Consider the following 24,976-nt stretch of genomic DNA (forward strand, 5'->3'; position numbering starts at 1 on the left):
GCACTCCCTGTCACATCATTGAGATGTCTTGGAGTGCACACATCTCAGTCTGTATCTAAACTGCTAGACCAGCCTTTCTCAACCTTATGGCCACCAGTTCTTTTGGACTTCAACTCCCATGGCTGTGACCACTGATCACACAGGCAGATCGGAACAGAAGCCCCAAACATTTGGAAGGTACCAGGGCAGAAGGCAAAACTAAATTCTGGAGCACATCCACAGCTGGCTGCTGCTCCCAGGTTATGTGAGGCTGGATGCAACCCATGCAGTCTTCGGCTGAAGGACTCCAAGCTTGAGATGAGGTGTGAGCAGAGCTCTCCTGGGTAGACAATTCACCCTCTATGTCGCCACAGTTTTGGACTTTAGACAAAGATTTCAAGCTATGCTCCATTACCTTCCTCTCGGTCCTTCTCGCCACTGTCTTCAAAAGAGGCCTCCAGATCACCTAAGATGCTGGGAAGATCACTTAAAGTTACCGAACTTTTACTGCCATGGGAGTCTGAGGAGAAAAGGGAGAGCAAAAAGGCTTACCCAGAGACCCAGGTATGATGCCACACAACCTCTTTGTCACAAAGCAAGGCCAGCCCCCAAACTCTCAAGTACAAACATCTTACTCTCAACCACCACCTTTGCTTCAATTCTTCCCTCCTGCTTTTAAAGAGGGGAGTCCATATCTTTCAGCCACTTGGCTTTTTAGGGTTTCTTTGGCACAGTACATCTAAACACTGCACCAAAGAAACGGCATGATGGCGCCTGCTGTCTGTCAGGCAGCGTGAAGCTGGCATCGGGCGGAGGCAGAGCGGGCAGTCACCACGCCTCCACTCTGCCCCGATGTCTTCATTTATTGTCAGTCTGTTTAGCCCCTTAATGTCCCAACAGGAACAAAATCAGAATTTTATTAAAACTTGCTGACCCAAATTATAGAACAGCCTTATGAGAACTGGATTTTGCTGGGATATGGGAATGTGTAATATCACATAAATTAGATAGAGTAGCTGAAAAGAAAATTAAAGAGGACCAGGTATATTACCAAAATCTTTCTTTTTGCTTAATGGACAGCTTAGCAGTTCAAGATGAGGAAATTCTAAAGTTTATACCTTTTTAATGATACAAATCATTTTCAAGGACTGATATGTTTTTAATATCAAAATTATTGAGTTATAAAGTAAGAATAATGACTCTCCCTCCAAAATCGTTTTTCTGACCATAATCCATTAACTTTGATGTTATTTAGTAAGAAGGGGACTTTTAATTGGAGACTGAATGAGTCAGTGTTAAATGATGAAAAAGTGATTACTGAAGCTATGTTTGAGAGTCCTTTTAAAATAACTTAAATTAAGGGACTGATCTTAAAATAGTATGGGATGCAAGAAAAGCTTTTATGAGATGACTTTCTATTCAAAAATGTGCAAACCCAAAGCAAAAAACCAAGAAAGCTTACAAAGGATTTTAGAGTTTATTAAGAAGAAAGATTTGAGGAGGACATGTTTTAATGAAGACTGCCACTACCTTCATCAAATGAAGGGAGAGGGCCAGAGGCCCTGTGTAATGTGGCCTGCAGGACCTTCCATTCTGCCAGAAATGAAAGGGATCTTGCCCTTAGAAAGTAGGCACTGGAATAAAATTTACCCAAAGTTCTCATGTTGTTAACATTTTGCTGTCGGGATAATGAAGGCCTCCCAGGATCTGTTCTTTCCTCCTAAAAAAGAGTAAGGATAGAGCAACAGTAACAAAAGAAATGCCAAGCACAAAACAAGCAGTCTTCTCCCCCAAACTGGAAACAGAAATATACTTTTTGTTTGGAATGGAAAAGGAGGCACACAAAGCATGCATGTGTAAGAGAAAGCTGCCTTCCCTAGATTTCTGAAGAAGGAGCTTTTCAAGTTGCTTTTCTCCAGCCCTCCAGCCAGGGGAGGCTGGAAGAAGGCAAAGTAAGAGCACAACGCATCAGAAAGAAAGCAGCTTCCTCCTTGAGTGGGTGCTCTCTGAAACCTGAAATGTTTTAGTTTAATTCTTTGGATAACAGCAGCTTTCATGGCACAGTAAGTTGCCTTGAGACAAAGTCTGGGAACAAGACTGCTCATGCCACACATCTGTCCAAGCCTCAGATCCTGGCAGTGAACTGAACAAGGAGATTGGCTCACTCATATGTTCCTGTAAGCACTGGAATCTGTCAATGAGCCTCCCCCCCTCAAAAAAAGTACTAATAAAGCCTTGACTTCCACCAACCCATTCTGCACTTTCCCCTTTGCCCAAAGGCCAAAGCCAGGTAGGATGCCCTCTTTGGTGAAGCCCTCTAAGACCTCTGCTTTACCTTCTTGGGAGGTGCAGCCGTAGTTAGAGGAACTGATCCCTGAACGAATTCATCTGAAATGCACGATGGAGGGGGAGAGGTGGCAGGTGTTCCTAGAGGGGTTCCTTTCCCAACTGCTAAATCAAAACAAAGAAAAGATTATTCTTGCCCAGGTAAGGCCTGGCTCTCACAGAGATTGTTGCTCATCCTGTCACCTCAAACAAAAAGGCTTTAGGGAAGCTAATCTAATTTTGGTTGTTCACCACTTCCCTGGCAACAAAAGGAAGAAAAGCTGATAGCAGCAGACCTACCCGGTGTGCCAAAGAATTTGTTGAAAGGTTGGGAGGGATTCTGTGAAGACTCCACAGCCATTCCAGGGGAGGTGGGGGGAGTGGTCATGCCACAAACAGCAGAGGGGCTCCAGAAGGTCACCTGGAAGGAGAGTGGTCCACATGGCAAACTCCTGAAGGTAGGGGGGATTCTGGCTGCCTGCACGGCTCTGCGCTTCCCCTGCATATCTATTCCCAAGATAGCTTTAGACAGGGCAAACAGTATTTTGTTCTGAATTGTCCCTCATGCCCCATAGCAGATGTCTGATAGCTCTTCTTAATCAGCACAATTACATCCTGACTTTCCTCCATGAAGTAAAAGAAACAGCAGACTCAGGGGATTTCCCATTCTGGAACCAGCCAGCCCTAGACATGCTCATTCAAACATGTTCCTACCTGGAACCTGCCTTATGATCCGATGAAACCTGATTCCTAGATTCTAAGATCATTTGAGGGTCCAACCATGTGTTTGGAAAGTATCCTAGGGAAATAGTGATGCAGACCAGAGGTGCTGCAGAGGATGGGAAAGGAGCATAGGACATGCTTAATATATGTACTGTTGAAAGATGCTGTTGTTGCGTGCCTTAATTTCATCTTTTATTTATGGCAACCCTAATGCAAACTTATCATAGGGCCAAGGGGAAGAAGAAGCTGCTGATTCTACTGCTACTTGGACCTCTGCCTTCCAAGTGCCTTCTAAGAAGCAGAGCTCTCCCTCCAGTTCATCTGGTCCCATCCAGCCATGGAAGGAGAGATGCGAGCCCATCTCCATCGGGCCTGGCCTAACTAAGAAGAAGAGCCCTCCTTCTAGTCCATCTGCCTTGGTTCAGGCCTCAGAGGAAGAGAAGAACTGCTGGACCTTATCTCCTTCCCCACTACCATTCCCTTCTCCTTTTGTGTCGTGTATTTTTAGATTGTAAGCCTGAGGGCAGGGAAGTGTCTAATTAAAAATAGTAATAACTGTAAGCCCTCTGAGACCCTTTAGGACTGAAGGGTGGGGTAGAAATACTGTAAATAAAATAAACAAATTATCATGGGGTTCTCTTGGCAAGATTTGTTCAGAGGGGGTTTGCCATTGCCTTCCCCTGAGGTTGAAACCATGTGACTTGTCCAAGATCACCCAGTGGATTTTATGACCAAGAGGAAATTGAATCCTGGTCTCCCAAGTCACAGTCCAACACTCAAAGCACTACACAAGCCCGGCTTCTAGTGCACCCAAAACTACCCCTTCCTCCACAGGTTACTGCCACTCCTTCTAACCAGCATCAAAAAGCACCAAGTATCTGAACACAAACTCACTTCAGATTTTCTTTAGAAAAAAACTATTGGTAGGGGTGGTTTGCCAAAATATGGTACACAGAAAATGTCTAAGAGGAGAAACACACTTCCTGGAGCACAGTCCTGCTCAGCTTCAGTGTCCACCAGGTTTCACTGACTGGAGTTTTGGACCATCAAGTGAGTCTCTTCAACAACCTAGGAATCAGTCAGCATCGCTTGGTAATGTAGCATGTCCCAAGCAGTATCACATTTTGTAACTGAGCTGTTGTAGTCTGATAAGGCTCCAGGGGCTGAAAACAGAGTATACATACAGGCCACAGGTTGCTCAGTCTTGCTGCATGACCTCTACTGAATTTTTGCTGGTGAAAACCTTTTAACTGGAGAGAGGGGAGGATTGCAGCTGGGATTTCCAATGTCAGGGAAGGCATAGCTGGCAGCAATCAGATGGCCATGGTCACAGGTGCCCTTGGGTTGAGACAGTGACATTTTAAAGAAAACCTGCTGGCTTTGGTGACAGGAAAGTTGTGGCTTTGGAGGAAAGGAATCCCACAAAGACAACTGGACCCAGCAAGCTGCCTGTTCTCAGGGATCCAAAAAATTTATCTACCAACTCTCCATTCCAAATCCTACACCCAAGATTGAGGTTGAGGCAGGGGTCTCCTTCGCACTCCCAGTGGCTCCAAAGCTCCACCATTAGTACCCCCAACAACCCCCATCATCCACCTCTCTTCAGCAGAAAGTATCCCAACCCACATCTGCATGCCATGGAATATGCTGCATTACCTGCTGATGCTCAACTGACAGACCCAAGGACTGGGAGTTCAAAATCTGAGGTAGCTGCCCCGACATATGTGATAGTGCTAGGCGAGAAGCCGGGCATGGGGTAGATGTTGAGGCGCCTGAGTTAAGAGATATTGAAGACAAGATGGGGAAGATTATTTCTCTAAGACATTCTAACAATCATACATTCATCAGGGGTTTTTTTTAATCTGTATTTTATACTCATGTTTTGAAAAGTTTGTATTTTCAAATCCACACTCATCAAAACAGAAAAAAACAGGCCAATACAAACAGATACCAGATGAGCTCAGATTGGTGGACAGAGGGCTCTGCAGGCATTAAGAGGCTAACAAGGACAAAGTTGGGCAAGAGCAAACATGACTCTGGCTCCCTGCAAACTACAGTGAAAACCAGGACTGAGTTCCCAGTGGGTCTGCTTTCCTAATCCTTAACCAATCCTGGTTGCCTAACCACAGTTTCCTGTGTTGTGTAGGAGAGGTTCTGATTGTGGTGCCATAACATGGCAGGGCCTGTGGGGCTATCACACATTATGACATTCCCTTCTAGCAGAAACCCAGCGATCCCTGCTTCATACCATCTTTCATATAAATATATGCTTTCAGAGGGGTAGCAAGTGTCTCTGCTGCTTCCTGTTATTTTGGGGGTTTCTGTATTGTTTAATCTAGAAGTGATTTGAATGTTTAGAATAGTGACTTCTAAACTGTGTTTCTACATGGACGTTCTGCTAAGCTGAGCTCCTCTGAAGGAGAGTATGGGAACCAAAGCAATAAAGGAATAAAACTGATTCAAACATTAGCCAAGTCCCATCATAAGCAGGTTGCAGTGTCTGCAAAACCCAGTTAACCCAGAACTTGGTTAATGCTGACAGACACAACACATGAAAGCATGACGGGGCGGGGGGGGGGGGAGAAATGGTAAGGGACAAGCATCTCTGAAGGTAGAACCCATGTTTGCAAATCCTGGTTTGCCAGGATGAGCACTGAGTTTGCCCCAGCTTTATTTTATCTCCTCGTCCTTCCACAAGCAGAGGAGGTTAGTCTAAGGCCTGCTATTTAGATATTCTGAAGGGCTTGGACCCATACCTAAGCTACTATGTGAAGAAAAGTAGGGGCTGGCATCAGGATCAGCTGGGCGATGCTGCATGTGCAAGCCAGCCTGCTGGGAGACTGAAGAGTAGCCATCTTCATACGATGATTCTGCTGGGTCCAGGGAGATTTTGGCACATTCAATCACCACATCATGCGTCTCTAATCTCTTCCACCTGTTGTGAGTCCAAGGACCATCCATCAGTTCTCACCCACAGAAAAAACATTACATTTAAAAAAAAAGCTTTTTAAAAAGCTGATATGGGGTTGGGGGACATTGCCTTGCAATTATTCTGGTCTTTCTTTGCTAAACATTCTCAGAGGGTGGCACTGGAGGACTGTTGGCCATGAGCCTGTACGGTTCCACAGGGTAAATACTATCATATATGCTTCTCATCATCTATACATGAAGTGCCTGGGAGACGTCATACAGAATGCTGGAGCTGGGTGCCATCAATATGCTGACAATACCCAGCTCTCGCTCTCTTTTACAAATGATGCCAAGGAGGCTATGGTAGTACTGAAATGTCATCTGGATGAAGCAAAGAACTGGATGTGGGTGAAAAGATTGAGGCTTGATTCAGACAAGATGGAAATGCTACTGGTCAGTAAGAAAACTGGCCTGGGATTTGGACTGCAGCCTGTTCTGAATGAGGTTGCTCTGCCAGTGGAAGAACAGGTTTATAGACTGAAGTGTCCATGGATTTTAGCGTGTTTTTAAAATGTTTTCATCTCTGCATTGTTTTACTGCAATTAGTTTTTGTTCATCGCCCTTGGAGGCTGGGGGGGGGGCGATACAGAAATAATTTAAATACATTTTAAAATGGAAAGAAATGCTTCCCAATTACTCCAGCACACCTTCATAACTCCTGGAATACTAAATAAATATCTTTTGATCTTTACTTACTGGACTAGCATATTGGACATAAAATTATTAAAAGGGAAGTTTGGTGCTTGTTACCAAGAATAATCTCTATAAACATTAGTATCTAGTTCAAGGGAACCCTGCCTGAGGATAATCCAGGATACCCCAAGACAATTTTGCCTTAGGGTACCTGTGTCAGCAGTGACTGTACAGTGTCAGAGAGACACAGTTCCCTACCCCATCTACCCGTTGAAATGGATAGAGACTTCATTGTAGGGCCTACGGCGGGGAGGTCATTCCCAGCCTTTAAGAGAGGTAGGCATGGCTATTATACCTCCGAGGGTCCAGCTCATGATCCTTGGATCCAGTCACTAGCTCTGGATGGATACGCACATAGCCCATCATTGGCTGAAAGAAAGAAAGAAAAATTTTATTTATCTATCTATTTATTATTTAAATAGGTGAAGATGCACAGCTCAAAAGCAAGAGGCACGGACTTGACAATCTTCAGTCCAATACAATGCATATTTTCATTTTACCAGATCTTCTGGTAGCAAGATGCAAGTGCAAATATTCCATAAAGTTTTTTAAACAAAGCAATGGCAGCTCAGGATCAACAGAAGCTGCCCTGTGCTGACCCCAATGACTGTCCCATCTAGCCCAGTCCTGACTGGCTGCAGCGCCTTCCCACCCTGCCAAGGGCAGCAAGGGACTGAAGCCAGGACTACTGCTGGGCCTGACCAACCTCACGCCTGAGTTCTGTAGCCCACCTGCTGCCCCACACACACCAGGCTGAATTAATTTCATCTTGCTAGTTGTTAAACTTTAACTTTTGTGTAGATACCTGTTACTCTCTTCCTCCTCAATACAAAGTTGTTGTTTTTTTTAAAAAACAGATGAACATGCACTACAGGTCACATGTTGGCATTTCAGGCTCAGTCCAATTAAGTAAATTACACCTATTACAGCAGCGGTTCCCAACCTTTGTTGGGCCGCAACCCTCCTTTTGGCCAGACATCCCGCCCGGTGGAGGCCAGGAAAGGGACTTCTGGCCGTCTACAAGCCCCAGTGGCCTTTGCGGTCAGAGGTCCTGCCTCTTCCCAGCCTCCCAACCAATCAGGGAGGCCACTGGCCAGAAGAAGGGGCAGGACTTCCAGCTGCAAAGGCTGCTGGAGGTCTCACCACCACCTCCTCCTCACCCCTTCTCCTCCTCCTCCAGCGGCGTCCAGACTTGCTCTGGCCTACCACCACTGCCGCCACCATCACACAGGGCTTCTGTCACCATTGCCACAATTGAGGTGGTGGTGGTGGCAGCAGCCCGGCACAATGGCGGCTGCATGGACAGGGAGGGAGGAGGAGGAGGAGGCAGCAGCCCCATGTGATGGTGGCAGTGGTGGCAGCGACCTCAAGGAAGAAGAGGTGGCAGCCTCAGCCCCACGTGCCATGTGGAGAAGGAGGAAGAGGCAGCCCCAGCCCTGCATAATGGTGGTGGTGGTGGCGGGAGCTGCATGGAGGAAGAGATTGAGGAGGAGGAAGAGGCAGAAGGCCAGAGGAGGCCTGGCCGCGTGGAGGAGGAGGAAGAGGAGGAGGGGCGAGCCGGATCTGGTGACCCCCGAGAAGGGGTCGTTTGACCCCCAGGTTGGGAATCACTGTATTACAGGAACACAGAAGGGTAATTTGGTCTTCCAACTATGCAAACAAACATAGCTCATTGAGGTTGTGCTTGCTGCTGCTGCTGCTGCTGCTTCCCTTTCATTTTTTCTTTTACCTTGACCACCTCTTCAAAGGTCTCCAGGTTCTCCTTCATACTGTAGTGAGATCGCAGAAAGGAAACAAAGTTGCAAGGGTACATTCCGTAAAGGCGATGGAAGAGGGCATAGACACTGGCATGGAGATGGACTAGACAGATGTCTGCAACACGGCCTGGAAGAGAGGGAAGGCATGAGTTGATGCACAATTCCCCACACACAGAGGAAAGTGCTTAGAAGGAAACTGATGTAGCTCAGCCTTCTGAGAAATTAACATCCACTGAAAATGGCTTCTACCCTACCTGCTGTTGTGTGTCTTCAAGTCAACTCTGACTTGTGGTCAACCCATCCTATAGATTTCTTGGCAGGCTTTCTTCAGAAATGTTTACCATGAGCTTCCACTGACTCCGCGAGTATGATTAACCCAAGGTCACTCAGTGGATTTCCATGGCCGAGCAAGAATTTGAATCCAGGTCTCCCAGAGTCCTAGCCCCAAAATTAAACCACTTCATCATGTTAGTGCTAAATTCTATCCCATACATGGACAAACTTGCATCACCACTCTGCCAAGATCTCAGAAGCCAGTAAGCTGCCCAAAATAATACATTTTGTAACCAGAGACTGGAGTTTCAGGGTACCCACGGAGTTCACAAGAATTACAAATATGTTCTGGGTGTAGAATTTGCACTTGCAAGAATGACAAAAGAGATGTATTTAAACTACATTCTTTGGGTGAAAAAAGGCTCCCAGAACAGCTCAAAAGGATTATTTACAAGCTGGTCCTGTTCAAGGCTTTGAGTGTAAAAGCTACAACTGCAAAGGTAAAAGGAACTTGGAGGAAGCTGTTTGGAATCAGAGCTGGAACTCCAGTAACATTCCCTTATTTCTAAGCATGTATGGCTGGAACTAGAAGAAGTCTGGGCACAAAGCCACTCACACCGCCTACATCTGTAGCCAGTGAGAGTTGGAATCCATTCCTAGAGCACCCACCACCCAGCTATCCCTGCGTATCTTGTGGAAGCAGAGCAGAGCACATGCAGCCCTCCTTTAAGAGGATCAGCTTGATAGTCAAAGTGCAAACATTCATAATGCAACAAGAGGGATAGTAGTAGTAGTAGTAGTAGTAATAATAATAATAATAATAATAATAATATCCACATGTTAAAAAACATCCATGAGAGGCACAAAAGACTTAAATAAGAAGAGATGAAAAATCTTCATTTATACAGTTGTTCATTTATGCTGACTGTAAAAGGGAATGAGACAAATTAATGGGCAAGTCATAGGATTATCTATAACTATCAGCAGTGAAAAGAGAAGTTCAACATCCAGATGGTGTGGGGGGTGTACAAAGGCCCCATGCTACTGCTGGGCTGGTGCAAGCCACTGTGGCTGCACCCAGAACAAGGTAGTTTTTCCAGCAGAAACGTGAGCTTCTCCTCAGAAGCAACAGGGTTAAACTTTCTCTTAACAGAACCATCCAGCATCTCACCTGGGTTCTTCAAGTACCAGGAGGAAAGGCGGCCAAAGATGCCAAAGAAGTCATGAAGGTATTGCTTCCCAGACTGGGGGATCATGGGCAGCAAGGTGATTAACACTAGCACACCTGTAGTAAGGACCACTACATCTGTATCAGTCTGCAAAGGAGGAAAAAAGCAAGCCACAACTGTATTTGCAAGGGTATACCACACTTCCCAGTGAGGGGAAATATTCCCATGTTCCACAACACCCTCTCCTCCCCTCAATTGCTGTTTCTTAGCGGCACCTAAAATTGTATGTGTATGCAGCTTCAAGTTGCCTGTCAACCTTTGGTGACCTCATGAATTTATAGGGTTTTCTTAGGCAAGAATCCTCAGAAGTGATTTGCCATTGTCTTTCTCTGAAATAGAGCCCACAACATTTGGTATTTCCTGACGGTTCTCCATCCAAATATTAACTAGGCCTGACCATGTTTAACTTCCAAAATCAGATGGGATCTCATGCCTTCAGGCTGTTCTGGGGGTTAAATAAAGGGGCCAGTATGTCCCATCATCAAAGAAGTGTGTGAGTGGTCAGGGTATTGGGGAGCAATACCCTGACTGAGAAAACCCCTTCCAAAGAGAAGCAAGAATAACTCCATGTTTGGTCAGTTTTACTGGTAAGCCCTAAAACAATCAGTTTGTGCCACCTTGGTTTTGGAGGACTTTACGGTCCCTCTTTGATTTGGTGTTAAAGGTGGATCTCACCTTGAGGACTTGGTGGGCAGGAAGGCAAGGAATACTTTTGCAGGTTGACTCTCCCTTATCCAAAATGTTATGGAACAGAGGTGTTTTGGATTTTGGAGTTTTTCAGATTCTGGAATATTTGCATATACATACTGAGATATCTTGGAGATGGGATCCAAATATGAAATTCATTTATGTTTGTATGCACCTTATACACAAGCCTGAAAGTAATTTTATACACAATATTAATATTTTTGTGCATGAAACAAGATTTGTGGACAATGAACCGCCCATGTGGACAATTTTGGATTTTGGAGTATTTTAGATATTAGAATTACGGATAAGGGAGACTCAACCTGTAATGAATAAGAAACTAGAATCAATTAATTCCAGACCCCTTCTGAACAGACCTGAGCACCAACAATTCTAGATTTAGGCATAGTAAAACATTCTTAACAGATTAATCTACCAGCACCAGAGCTGTATAACTGCCCACCTCTCCCCACTGCCCACATCGCATATGAAGTCATTCCCAAGACATGGAAACTAGCCTAATTAGGCAGAAGGCTGGGTAACCTGGGTAACCTTTTTAAAGGACTTTCTGTTTCTCTAACTTTATCTGTGGGGGTTGGTGTGCATTTTTTTAAATACATTCAATCATTATTTGTCACAACTTCACCTTCATAAAACAGGCCATCAGTTGATGCTACTTTTATATAAACAGGGCTTATTTTAAAAACTGCACATAAATATCCCCAGCATAAGATCTCTAAACCAAGGCTGAAGGAAGGTTTTGACTGATGCTACCCAGATTTCAACAAGGAGCCTAGGCTATATCTTTTATTTTCAGAGAAGGAGGAGGATGTATTCTTTATTCCAAGCACATTCTCACAGAATGAGTCTCAAGGAATTTATTATGGCCAACCATCTTGAGTTTTGGCTGATGTCAAAGTTATCTCTGCTTCCACTGAAAGAGCAAATATTGAAAACCATATAAAGACATGCAGGACCAATGTGCAGGGTTTGGGACAGTGACCCAGCAGCCATGGGATGGATGACCCAAGGGGAACACCATTGCAAACAGAATACTGAACAAGGATATAATTCCAGAGGGACAGGCCACATTGGGAACTCTTTCATGCAGTTATAAAGATTATGTGATGAGACAAGGCATGACCTCAACCCTGGTTGAAAGAGTATGACTTCCATATCTCATCAAGGTGCCACAGCCTCCACTGCTGTATCAACAAAGACGATAAAGAGGGATCACACCAGCCTACCTTGAGACATTTGAGCAATGAAAGCAGGACTGGTGCTTGAGAAAGCTTGTGTTTCCATGATGGCTGGCGTCTGATCACATGACCAAGTAGGGAGAGAGTGGAGAGGCGGGTTGTAGGTTTACTCATATATTCATTGATTTTGTCAAGAAGGTGCTGTGAGATTTGAGAAAGAATAAAAAATTACTTGTGAGAAAAAAATATCCTTAGATATTACAGGAGGCCTAAAAAGAATCCTCAAGTGTTTTCCTCATTAGTCAGTCTGAGCACACGCAATTATTTTCTATTTTAATTCCTTTCATATTACCTCTCTAACAAATAAACCCTAAATGTATTACAATTTAGAAATCACTGTAACATCCCTTCCAATCGCAAACTCAGCTCATGGGAGTTCACACAACCGTAGTCAAAATTCAGGTTATCAGAATGCTCTAACAGAACCTCAGACTCTGCAGGAGCACAAGACCAGGACGTTCCCACAACATTTTATTTCTATTTCCCTGATGTTTCTTGACTAACTTTTCTCTATTGCTCCTTGCCACATTCAAATATTACCAAAGTTCAAAAATTCAAACGTTACATTACTTTAAATAAAGGTTTTATTAAATGATGCAAACTAGACAAATAATATAATGTACTATTTCTGTTAAGACAAAAACATCATTCTTTTTAACATTCACATTATAAGATTTTAGATCTGGAAGCCACTGCAAGGGCCATTTAGCCCAAACCCTTGCCATGCAACAAGACATAATCATGCCAACTCCTGAAAGATGCCCATCTAACCTCTGTTTAAAGACCTTCAAAGGACTTTCAAACTTTCCTTCCACTTTAACATTCCCCCCATTTCTGAAGAAATATCTGTCACAACAGCGTCAGTTTTTTTTACCTTGTCATGTGGCTCCTGAAGTGTAGACAGGATGTGCAAGGCTTGCGGGGAACTGGTTTCCAAATAGTAATCCACCAAAGTATTTACGAGCATAGGCCCACGGTCTGTCATGGTTACACATCATCAAAAGCAAGAGAGAAAATACAAAACATTTCTCAACTGAACTAATTTCTACAAATTTAAACAACAGGGTATAGGCTGCTAAAATATATTATGTTGGGGAGAACACACAACCAAAGAGATATTGTTGGACAACATCTCCCACCAGCCCTAGCCAGAGGAGCCAACAGTGAAAGATCATGGGAGTTACAGTCCACCAATACCAGGTGATCAGACACTCCCCAGCTCTGCAATTTTTGGTAAACAGTTTAACATAAAGGTTACGAGTTTAAACACAATCTGAATAGTTTATGATATTTTAAACTTCATACTAATGGATCTCTCCAGAGACACTTCAAGTGTCATTCTAGGATCCTGATCAGTTGTAAATGTGGCATGACAGGAAGGCCCACAAAATGGAAGATGAGCAACTTTGGGTCTGGTAACATCCAAGGTGACTAACTCAGGGGATTCCATGTATACTGTTCAATGAAGGGAAGGGAGCATAGAAGCATAAATAAATGATGCTGAATTTAGATTTGTGTGTGTACACATAGGACGCACGTTCTACAGCAGCAATGAGAATCATGTGGCCTTCCAGCTGTTATGCACCACAACTCCCATCAGCCCTTCTAGCAATTGTACCCAATGGTGAAGAATGCTGGAACTGAATCTCAACAATATCTGGAGGGTGCATAATTTCCATTTCTGTTCTGTAGCCCTTGCTAAATGACAAGCACTTAAAATGCTCCTGTTAATGACAGGTCACTCCCCAATGAACTTTGGAGATCACCAAATTAATGTTCTTGCTTGCTCAAGGGTGCTCAAAAGCACTATGTGCTACAGGAACTAACAAGCTGTACAGACTGCCGTTATATGCCAGCCTTGGGGCAAAGTGGGGAGTGGTGTCCACATGCCGCTCACTCTGACTCTACCCCCACCACACTATCCTTCTGACCAGACAGTGGGCTTACACACACTGCGCCAAAGAAGCAGCGAAAAGCCACAGTGGCGGAGGGCACCCTTTCCTCAGCACAAAAAGGAGCCACTTTTTGTGGCTTCTTTTTTGCACCATGAAAAGGCCAGATCGGGGCCAAGGCGTGCAGTTTCCACAGCCCCAATGCAGCAGGGAAAGGGGCAGCATGGAGCCTTAGGGGCCGTCTATTGAACCACTATGACTTGTGAGGAACATGTGCAGTTCTGACCCAACCACACACATCAGTGAGCGAGGAACACAGGAGATAAGAGAAGGAAAATCCCGCTATGCAGCAGCTCCTTTAACCCATTACTTTGCTAGCCAAAGAGAAGGAACCTGCTGCTCTCCACAGTTTGAAATCATTCCATCCTCTTGTTTAATTAACTAGTCTTTTCCCTTCACTAAACCAGCATGGGAAAACTGTGTGGATCTGGGGCACTAATCACAGGCTGCTGTTGTGGCCTTTGACCCCACCTAGCTCCCCAAACTGCCCTTGTTCTGTTAAAAAAGAAGGGGAAAAGTTTCTCCTGGAAGCCTTCAGGAACAGTAGTCCACCTTTTATATAGCCCATTTGGGATTTTCATTTTTTGGCAAAAAATGAGGCTCTGAAGGGTAGGAAAGTGGCCTCCAAATCCATCAATTTCCCAGCCCTGCACCTGAGAATGAGGAAAGCTTTCTTTGCACACCAAAGTGACCTCTTGCCTTTCTTGGGAAGGGATAACAGGAACATATTAACCAAAGTTAGAATAGCAACTAACTGATCATATTAGCTATCAATATCAACCAAATGTTGTACCATCACCTCCTTCCTTGATGATTGATCCAGAAATCTGTGTTCACACGGCTCTCCCCACACCTACATTTACCAGATCTAGCAATATAGGAAGTGACCTTTGTGTCTGTTTTACTTTATTGCCTCTATCTCCACAAAGAAGACATAAAGACAATCAAAAAAGTACCACCCACTGCCCATCACCTTAGGTTGGGATCCAATCATGTTACAGTCTAGGATGCAGCAGCTGTGGCAGCTTATGCCACTTGTTAGATGCCATAACACAAAATGCAGAAAGGCTCTAAGGTCCTCCTGCCACAGACAACACAAATATCTACCTGAATTTAGGTTCTCCCTAAATGCAGCCGTTATATCTTCCAAGACAGCCAGGACTGGAGAATCCAGCATGGTGAGGAGATCACCAATGTTTGCTTGCTGAGCCATCGTGCTTCGTACTATGTGCTGACGTGCATGCTATGGTGATCGTGCAAGGCACAACTTCTGTGGGTTCCTCATTGGTACTCCTGTCAAACTGAGGTTAAAACAATGTCTGATTTTGCAACAGGTTCCTTCCAGTCTTCAACAATTTTCACCAGAGGAAATCTGAAGCTCCCACTCTTTGAAATATACTATTCCAAAGTTTATTGGATGCCCTAAGCATGGACCTGAAACTTTAAACCCCCAGGATGGATGCCTCCACCATCAATCTGGAGTAGGGAGGCTCATGCCAGACTGACCCCCGGCCCACTCAAAATACATGGAACCTCATGCCAGGCAGTGCCATTTCCCAAAAGAACTGTTGTATTTTTCTGTACTTGCTTTCCTGCCATTTACTCTCTGTGCCTAAAAGCTTAACACAATCAGCCACAGCTGGGCATCTGGGATGGAAAAATGCCATCTGTGTACAGTTGCATGAAAAGATCTTTTGGTTCAGGCAGGCTTTGATAACTGACCTCACATGCTGCTAAAGAACTTTCAACAGGGTGGATGATATATTTTTACCTCACTGGCAAGGTTTAATATTGTGTTTTACATAGTTTTCCATTAATTTGATATATTGCTACTATATTAGTATGAGCTACCTTGAGTCAAATTTGTATAGGAAAGTTAGGATACAAGCAGAACAAACTAATGGTGGCCAAAGGGAGGCATGCTTTAAGTTTCACTCATTTCGGTGACTTTAACAGGTGCCTCATCCCGGGAGAATATTGTAAATATTGTAAATAAAAACCCTCCAACAAAATGGAGCACATTTCTGATGCAGAGTAACATTGAACAGCTGGGAGTTTATGGACCAGAATCATATTACATCCTAGTATTTCTTGGTATCTTCATCTTTCCTGAGCTGGGAGTGGGGGGAAGTGTTGTGGGTCTAAAGGCTGAGTGAAGTTGCCCCCATTTTACAGAAGGCAAAGTAATATTGATAATATTGCAAACTGGCCATGATAGCCTAAATTGTCAAGTCATACACCACATGAGATCAAAAAACTGAAGATTCCCCATGGAACTCCTATTCACATGGGCTTTTTAGTTAAATCTTATACAGTAGTGTCCTTCAAAAGAAAAACTTTCCATTATTTTCTACAGGTTCCTATGTTTGTAGACAAAGATTTGCAGCAAACAGCAAAACAGAACAGATTTTTATCCTGTCAATAGCCCCAAAAAACAAGGCTGAGTGCCTCAAGCCAAGTCATCCTGGCTCACTCCCAATCAACTGCACTCCTGCCACTGTTGTCCCCAGTTCCAGTGCCATCATTCTCTTCACTGCAATGTGCAGACTATCAATGTTGGTCCCACAGATTTTGAATTGCATTCTAGATTCAAGTCAGCAATGTTTATTAAAGAAGTTGCAGCAGAACCAAACCATATTTCCAAATTTCATAGACTCCTAGAGTTGAAAGAGACCACAAAGACCATGCAAGAATACAAAACTAGAGCACTCCCAACAGATGGCCCTCCTACCTCTGTTTAAAAACCTCCAAAGAAGGAGACTCCACCACACACCAAGGGAATGTATTCCATTGTCGATCAGCTCTTACTGTCAGGAACTTCTTCCTAATGTTTAAGTGGAATCTCTTTTCCTGTAGTTTGAAACTGATGTTGATTTTTAGTGATCACAGCATTCCTTTCTAAGTGCTTACAGACTTTCTGTGTAATTATCTGCTCGAGAATCTTTTTCTGGTGTTGATGTCAGGCTGTATATATTACTGTATATACTAGAAATTCTGGTCAAAAATTAGACCCAAAAGACCTGGCTCACCTTATCCATGGGTCGATATAAGTACTGTACTTTAACTGTTATTTTTAAAAAGGAGCCGTTCCCTTGTGAAAGGCAAGAGTGCAAATAATCTTGGAAGCACTGATATCCTTCCATTCTCTCATCCATCCAGTCTTTAGTATGAACAGTTATGCCTGCCAGAAATTTCTAAGTTCTTTGGCATTGTTTTCTTTTCCTTCATCCTTTAGCTCTTTTGTTATATGCCCCTAAGTTTTACCCTTATCCATGGGTCATATCAAAATCCATAATTTTGGCCCCAAAACCTGTCCTCGACTTACACATGAGGTCAACTTATAGTCAAGTATATACAGTATTTGGGTTCCCCCCCTTTTTTTTAATGATGGGGTGTTTCATTAGGGTGTTAAGTACGACTTTGTGAGGTCAGACAATCTAGTACATAGTAAGGCAAGTCATCTAATTGTGTAACCTCATCATCACCTCTCCTGGGCCCAGAGGTCTGCCCTGTTGAAAACAGAGACAGATAAAAGCCCTCTCATGTTCCATTTTCATAGAGAAAGAGAACTAACTTTTATGGGCCCATCAACTACAGGCACAGCTTGGGCCTGGTTTACAAATAGGGAAGTAAGGAGGTAGGAATAAAGTAGAAGAACTGGCAGTACCTCCTGAAAGCTAATGGTCACATACTTAATACCCCCTTTGTATAAAAGATTTCTCCCTGCTAGTAAACACAAATACAGCAAGAACTGGCTGGGACAGAATCACTCTCCATGCTAGATTAGAATCATTTAACACTAAGAGGCAACGGGGGGAAAACACCCCACCCCACGCAGTGCATGGCAGTACAATTCACTCCTCAATCTCACAGAAAAAGCTCAGAAGTCTTTACCTGTTGTGTTGACAAGGAGGATCTCTTTTCTCACTGCCATCAATCTGACCTTTTCCATGATTGCAGAACTGGAAAGGAAAAAGGAAGATATTGATGAGCTCCAACCTGAACAAGCACATCAGATTTGTATATGACACAAGCATGTGCGCGCACACAAGAGGTGGCCACCTCTGTTGTGCCCAACCAACAAGCACCCCCAGGACATCTGGGTCTCTACAGCTGTAACAAGATGTCTCCTGATTTGACCCAACAGGACAATTACTCTGTTCTTTTTTAATGGAGATTTTTTGGTTTCACCACCCACCAACGTACACTAAGGTAGACATAAGTTAAAGAGAAATCTAATTTTTCTACATGTATCATAGACATGAGCTTCCTGTCTTTACTCAGGCTGACAAATAAGCCTATGAAATATGGTACTGTATTCCTATTATACTTGTAATCTTCAAACCACACTACCACAACTCTGATTGATCTCAGTGTAGTATTGTTAAGACACAGATTATACTCTGGATTTTTACAGACACAGCTTTCGGATGACTTGCCTAAACCACCTCATGAGTAGACAGCCAAACTCAGATTGGACAGTACACAGGGTTGCCTTAGAGTCACCAAATGTCAGAAACAACTTAATGGAACACAACAACAACAACGAAGTGGATGGTTACATAAGAAAAAAAGATAAATCCCTGCCAACTACAGTACTTATTTCTCCTTGCACTGGACTTTGGACAATATCTTCTGTAAGCATGTGAAGTGGCTAGAAACTCACTATGACACTTCTTTATGAATTCACATACACAAACATCCATAGAACTGCACTGCCAGCTATTTTTGTATTTCTCGCTGTTCTTTATATCCACCCCTGAATATTTTAATGACTTGAGACTGCCTTGATTAGAGGTGTGAAGGCTCAGAAAGGGACCAGAACACACAAGGAGAAAACCATGTCCCTGTCAGGCACAGGGCTCTTTCCCAAATCTAACTGGAGACACCAGTGATTCCATTGGGGACCTTCTGAATGCAAAGCAAGTGCCTTCTCACCATGTTACTCTCTGAATACACTTACAGGAAAAATTAAACCAACATTACAAGTACTATCCAAATGTTTCTGTTCCTCCCACCAAACATTTGTGAGCAAGTATTGAGTATTATGTTAACCATTTGTGGTACATATAAAGAATGGAGCTGCATGCAGACATCTGGAAGCAATGTACATTCATGGGTCTTTTATAGTGCTTTGGTCCCAGGTTAAGAGTCATGGTTCCTTCCTATGGAATCCTGAGATTTGTAATTTCATAATTCTGGATTGGGGAAAAGCTGTGACGATGATAACAACAACAACACAAGCCATGGAATTCCACACTGGCACAAGTGGTGGCTCACATAAAGCCCAGAAAGTCATTTCAAGGAAAGGAAGGGTAATACATCAAATAATACTTAATGGAAGACTGATATGATCCGCATCTATATACCATAAGTATCCCCTCATCCAGGGACAGCCCCTTCACTTTAAGTCCAGATGCTTATTATTATATTCAATTTGTACTCGCAGCCCATAGCATGTGCTATTTAATAAAATTCCACAATCAATGGATTTGAGCATGTTGGTTTAGCATTTAAAATGTTCTTTTTGCCTGTGATCTTTCATTGTTCATTTTAAAGACCCATCAGTCAATTCCTGTTTTGATGCAGTTGATTAATAATTTTGGTAAAATATATTGGTATTCAATTAACTAGTCCAAGTCAGAAATGCCACCAGTCGGAGACTAGAGTATTTAAAGCATGCCAGTTTCAATGTTGCCTGAATTCAATTACTCATTTGGATATAATTATCCCTAGGGATTTATCTGAGATTATTAATCTTAGTATAAGCAATCTGATAAAAGATATTGCACAAGATTTAGAGATATGTAGGTTTAGAGAGGAGTAAGGTAAACATAATTAGAATGAACGTTATACCTGGAATTGTTTGTTATTCATGGAATTCCTCTATTTATATCTTGCAACTACTTTCAGTTTTCTAAGAGCAGTTTACACTACTTCCATCAGCTAAATGAAAACATCTACAACTGAAACATTTGTTTCAATCCAGAGTTGGACCTGCGGATTTAAGTGCACCCAAGGTTCCTTTAATAATAGTGAAATTAAGTGAGACCAACCAAGTATCCAAACCAACAATTTATAAATGTACATTTCTGTTATCTATAAACACATATGACATGCAAGATTTACAAGAACAGAGAATTGGAAAATACAATTCTGACCAAAAATCAATGGCCATCCATTTTAACATCTATAACAAGTACAGCTACAGATCTCCGACTAAATCTCATACAACAGAAATGGCTTTTTCAGGTATATTGGTCATCACAACATCTATTCAAACAAACAAACAAACAAGCTTCATTTATATACCGCTTCATACTGCCTAAGCAGTGTCTATGCGGTTTACAACTATAAGCTAATTTGCCCCCAACAATCTGGGTACTCATTTTAGTGACCTCCTCGGAAGGATGCAAGCCTGAGTCGAGCTTGAGCCCTTTTGCTGGTCTTGAACTCGCAACCTTGTGGTTTTGAGTGAGTGGCTGCAGTACAGGCATTTAACCACCGCTTTATAAATCAGCAAACTGTTGGAGATGTTATTTTGCGAATGTTTCTTTAATGTTCTGGAGTTGTCCCATAGCAGCTACACTTTGGGAGGAAGTAATCAGACAAGTAAATTTGGTTTTGGAACCTTCCTTGATATTCAGGGACAGGCATGTTTTCTGAATTATTTACTGGTTTCTTGGAAATTAACAAATAGCCAATGGAACTGGATTTTACACACCTTTGAGTACTAAAAGATTGATTTTTCATTACTGGAAAAATAATTTTTTCCCACCCACGAACCGATGGATAGATGATCTAATACTTGAAGAAAGATGTATAGATGAAATTCACAAATGGACTTATATTTGGTCAGCTTTTGTAGTGGTGATTTTCCTCCTTATACTGGACAAGTTATACTGAAAAAGTATTGCATGAAGCAGACATCCCTTCTGAATGCATTTTAAAAACAACAACTATCCAGATACTAGGAACAAGAAACAGTGGGTAACTATCACCTTGCCGCTACAGACACCCAGAAGTGTCTAGCTAGGAGAGGTGACCGAGGAAGTAGTTCCACATCTTCCAGCAAGGAAAGCCATGTCGCCAGTAAGCTAATGCACAAAGGACTCATTCAGTAATTTGAATTCAAATTTCAAAAGGAGGAAGGGGGCAATTCTTCTTTTTGAACGAATTACAGTGGGTTCTTGGTATCCGCTGGGGTTTGGTATTAAGGCCACCCCTCGGATACCATAATCCATGGATGATGACAGCCCATTAAATACAATGACATAGTAAAATAATGTCCCTTATATAAAGTGGTAAAACCAAAGTTGGCTTTTTAGAATTTATATATTTTGGGAATATTTTAAAGATGTGGATGGTTGAAACTATGGATAAAGCATCAATGGATACAGAGAGCCAACTGTAAATGCATTTGGATTGAGGATGGAGCAAGCATGTTTTCTGCTCCTGCAGAGAATAGGATCCGGAGCAATGGATTCCAATTACAGGAAAAGAGATTCCACCTAAACATTAGAAAGAACTTCCTGACAGCAAGAGCTGTTCGACAGTGAAACAGTGTGACGGAGTCTCCTTCCTTCGAGGTCTTTAAACAGAGGCTGGATGACCATCTGTTGAGGGTGCTCTGATTACGTATTCCTGCATGGCAGATGGTTGGACTGGAGGGCCCTTGGCCATGATTCTATGTTTAAAACATTTAACCTACTATGTTAATATGATCTGTAATAGTTATGTAAGAATTTACTGTTGTTGTGTGTCCTCAAATCATTTCCAGGGTATGGTGGCGACCCTAAGGTAAAACTATGACAGAGTTTTCTGAGCCTGAGTGCGCAACTTGCCCAAGGTCACTCAGCGGGTTTCCATGGCTAGGCAGGAAATTGAACCTTGATCTCCAGTGTAGTAGTCCAATGCTCAAACCACTGTGCCAAGCTGGCTCTCTAGAATGGTATGTAAATTCTTATTTTAATTTATGTTTTGGCTGATGTTGTTCATTGTCCCCCAAACTGCGCATTAAAAAAATGTGCTTTGCATCACGGCTGTTTGAGTCCATACACACAGCCATTCTACCATACCTCTGTACTACCCAAGCTTCACCATCATTTGGTAGGATTGTGGGGTAATTTAAAGTTTCCTAAGGCCAGCCTTTGCTAAGGAAACAAAAATATTGAATATCAAAAATCTCAAAACCAAGCCTGCTAGGATCTAGTTTTAAATTACCAGAGTAGCAGAAATGTGCTCTTGTCTAACTATGCTTTCCTAAGAAATGAACCTGATTCCTAAAAACAACGAACACGTAGTTTGTTGTCATTGGCTGAAGGGGGTTTAACAGAAAACATTCCCAATCTTTTTGTTTAAAAGGCTCTTATACGGTGGGATATGGTGGCTTAATGGTTAGGACGCCAATTATGACAACTGTAAGATCAGAAGGTTGGCAGTTTGAGGCTCGAGAGCTGCATGATAGGATGAATTCCTGTCACTAATCCCACCTTAAGTCCCTATATTGGGAGAAAGGCAGGAAAGGTCTGAACCCTAAGTCATTCATTTCTGGAATTTAGTATTTGCAGAAATCAATAAAATTACATCACAAACAACTTGTTTGCCAACAGACTTGGGACTTCTACTTCTTTTCTGTAATGCAAATGAGTATCTTTCTAATAAAGAATTGATCATATATGTTCTAGTAAAGAATTGATCATATATGTATGCTTGGCAACACATTTGGAGGCTCCATGTAATTGGAAAGGCTTAAAGGCCTGTTGGTTTCACGATGGTTAGATAGCATCTGGAACATCTTGCTGACAGAGAAATTAACTGAAAATGTAAGGGTTACTAGAGATGGTCAAGACCACTCTAAGTTCTGTGAGATGCAAAGAAAAATTGATAGTCTTTTCACCTCACCTTCCTTGTATTCAGAAGTTTGGAAAGACTGCTGTTGTTGTGTGCCTTCAAGTCGTTTCTGACTTATGGCAACACTAAGGCAAACCTATTAGGAAAACAAGGTTTTCTTGGCAAGGTTTGTTCAAAGAGGGCTTGCCTTTGCCCTCCTCTGAGGCTGAGAGAATGTAAATGGCCCAAGCGGCTGAAACCACATCAAAAATAAACATTAAACAGTAAGTAGCAATGAATTACAGGTTCAAAAAGAAGCAGGTTAATATTGGTAAGTCATGAGGGTGCATGCTGTCCCCAGGGTCCAAGGCAGTATGTCTCTGGAAATATTTGAAGGGATGTCATATTGAGGAAGGAGCTAGCCTGTTTTCTGCTGCTCCAGAGACTAGGACATAGAGCAATGGTTGCAAGCTCCAGGAAAAGAGATTCCACCTCAACATTAGGAGGAACTTTCTGACAGTAAGGGCTGTTCGACAGTGGGACGCACTTCTTCCTTGGAGAGTAGTGGAGTCTCCTTCCCTGGACGTCTTCAAACAAAGGCTGGATGGCCATCTGTCAGGGATGCTTTGATTGTGATTTCCTGCATGGCAGAATGGAGTTGGACTGGATGGCCCTAGGAGTCTCTTCCAACTCTACGATTCTATGACTCTATGCAGGAGAAGCCAAATGCTACCTGCTTGTGGGTTTTGCCCGGCTGGCCATTGTGGGAAAGAAACGGTTGAGCTGGGCGGCCTTTTGGCATCGTGGATCAAACACAGTGGTTCTTACATCCTTAAACTCTTCCAGAACTGTTTTTATCCCTCTCATTGTTGCTCTGCAAAATACCACGTCTTTATGGTAGGAAACGAGGGAGAGCGCATGAAAGGTGGATTGGATGAATCCAGGAACCCTGAGCTTGCAAAACCTGAGCAGGGCAGTTGATGGCTGGGGCTCTTGGAGGTCTCTCCTTCAAAGGGTCACCATGACGCCAAAGCTGAAGCACCAGGACAATAACAATAGCTCTTTGTCTGCCTCTCTGCTATGGAATTCTGGGAGTTGGAGTTTGTTGTGGGGCCCAGAGGTCAAGGCTTATCTCTTTGTCTGCCTCTCTGCTATGGAATTCTGGGAGTTGGAGTTTGTTGTGGGGCCCAGAGGTCAAGGCTTATCTCTTTGTCTGCCTCTCTGCTATGGAATTCTGGGAGTTGGAGTTTGTTGTGGGGCCCAGAGGTCAAGGCTTATCTCTTTGTCTGCCTCTCTGCTATGGAATTCTGGGAGTTGGAGTTTGTTGTGCGGCCCAGAGCGAACTCCCAGAATTCCATAGCCTTGAGCCAAAGAAAGAGTTAAAGCGGGACCAAACCGGGTTATATCTCTAGTATGGATGCAGGGAGCCCCCTTTGTCCCCATCCCTTCGCCTCCCTCCATTCATTCCTCCGCCCTGGCGGCCTCCCTCCCCTCTCGGCCCCCGCGCCCCGCCAGGACTCACCCGCGCCCTCCTTCCCTGGCCGGCCGGGCCCCTTCCTCCGCCTCCCCGCCGCTGTTTACCACTCAGTTCTCTCCCAGCCCACAGGGCGCCGCCATCTTGGCCCTGCCACCGCCTTCGCCAGTCCTCCCTGGGAACCTTCCGCCGACCCCGCCCACCGTTAAATAGTCCCTCCGCCTCACAACGCCAACGCCGCCGCTCCAAGCCACCTGCCTCCCCTCCACAAAGAAGGGGGCTTTTCCTCCCAATAAGACCCTCGCCTGCTTTAGAGCGACGAGGCAACGCACAGGAGCGGTACCCGACCGAAGGAGGTGGCGGAGGGATCTCTGGAGGAAGGGCGCGATGCAAAAGTCTCGTGACGCCGCCGAAGGAGAAGGTCCCGGCACGTTCGGGGAGTGTCACGTGACCTCAGAGGGAGGGAGGGAGGGACAAGGGGGCGGACGAGGACGCTCTCTGGGTGGTAAACAAGGAGGGCGGTGGGCGGGGCCTAAGGAGGCGGGTGAGGAGGCTCGGCGGTGGGGAGCCACGCCCACCACGTTGCCATGGCAACTGCGGCCTAGCTTTAAATGCTCTGCTTGCCTTCCCTTCAGTGCCAAAAAGCCAGTCCAACCCCCTTCTGCCATGCAGGAACTCTCAATCAAAGCATCCCTGACAGATGGCCATCCAGCCTCTGTTTAAAGACCCCCAAGGAAGGAGACTCCACCACTCTCCAAGGAAGGAGTGTGTTCCACTGTCGAACAGCCCTTACTGTCAGGAAGTTCCTCCTAATGTTGAGGTG

General features: G+C 43.8%; 1 protein-coding gene across 1 annotated transcript in view; it reads right to left on the reverse strand.

Moving 5' to 3' along the window:
- TSC1 (TSC complex subunit 1) overlaps positions 1–24,346 on the reverse strand; it is a 38,368-nt gene extending 14,022 nt beyond the window's left edge. Inside the window, exons 1-14 of the mRNA XM_042478509.1 lie at positions 24,202–24,346; positions 17,742–17,809; positions 14,955–15,148; positions 12,770–12,873; positions 11,884–12,036; positions 9,892–10,036; positions 8,420–8,574; positions 6,986–7,059; positions 5,784–5,962; positions 4,684–4,799; positions 2,605–2,725; positions 2,315–2,430; positions 1,630–1,699; positions 395–499 (exon numbers count right to left, since the gene is read on the reverse strand). Of these exons, the coding sequence (XP_042334443.1) occupies positions 395–499; positions 1,630–1,699; positions 2,315–2,430; positions 2,605–2,725; positions 4,684–4,799; positions 5,784–5,962; positions 6,986–7,059; positions 8,420–8,574; positions 9,892–10,036; positions 11,884–12,036; positions 12,770–12,873; positions 14,955–15,060 (1,444 nt within the window). The 5' untranslated portion in view covers positions 15,061–15,148; positions 17,742–17,809; positions 24,202–24,346. The remainder of the gene's footprint in view (positions 1–394; positions 500–1,629; positions 1,700–2,314; positions 2,431–2,604; positions 2,726–4,683; positions 4,800–5,783; positions 5,963–6,985; positions 7,060–8,419; positions 8,575–9,891; positions 10,037–11,883; positions 12,037–12,769; positions 12,874–14,954; positions 15,149–17,741; positions 17,810–24,201) is intronic.
- Positions 24,347–24,976: the final 630 nt, after the last annotated feature.

This window comes from Sceloporus undulatus, chromosome 7 (genome assembly GCF_019175285.1).
Source record: "Sceloporus undulatus isolate JIND9_A2432 ecotype Alabama chromosome 7, SceUnd_v1.1, whole genome shotgun sequence".
Taxonomy (NCBI): Eukaryota; Metazoa; Chordata; class Lepidosauria; order Squamata; family Phrynosomatidae; genus Sceloporus; species Sceloporus undulatus.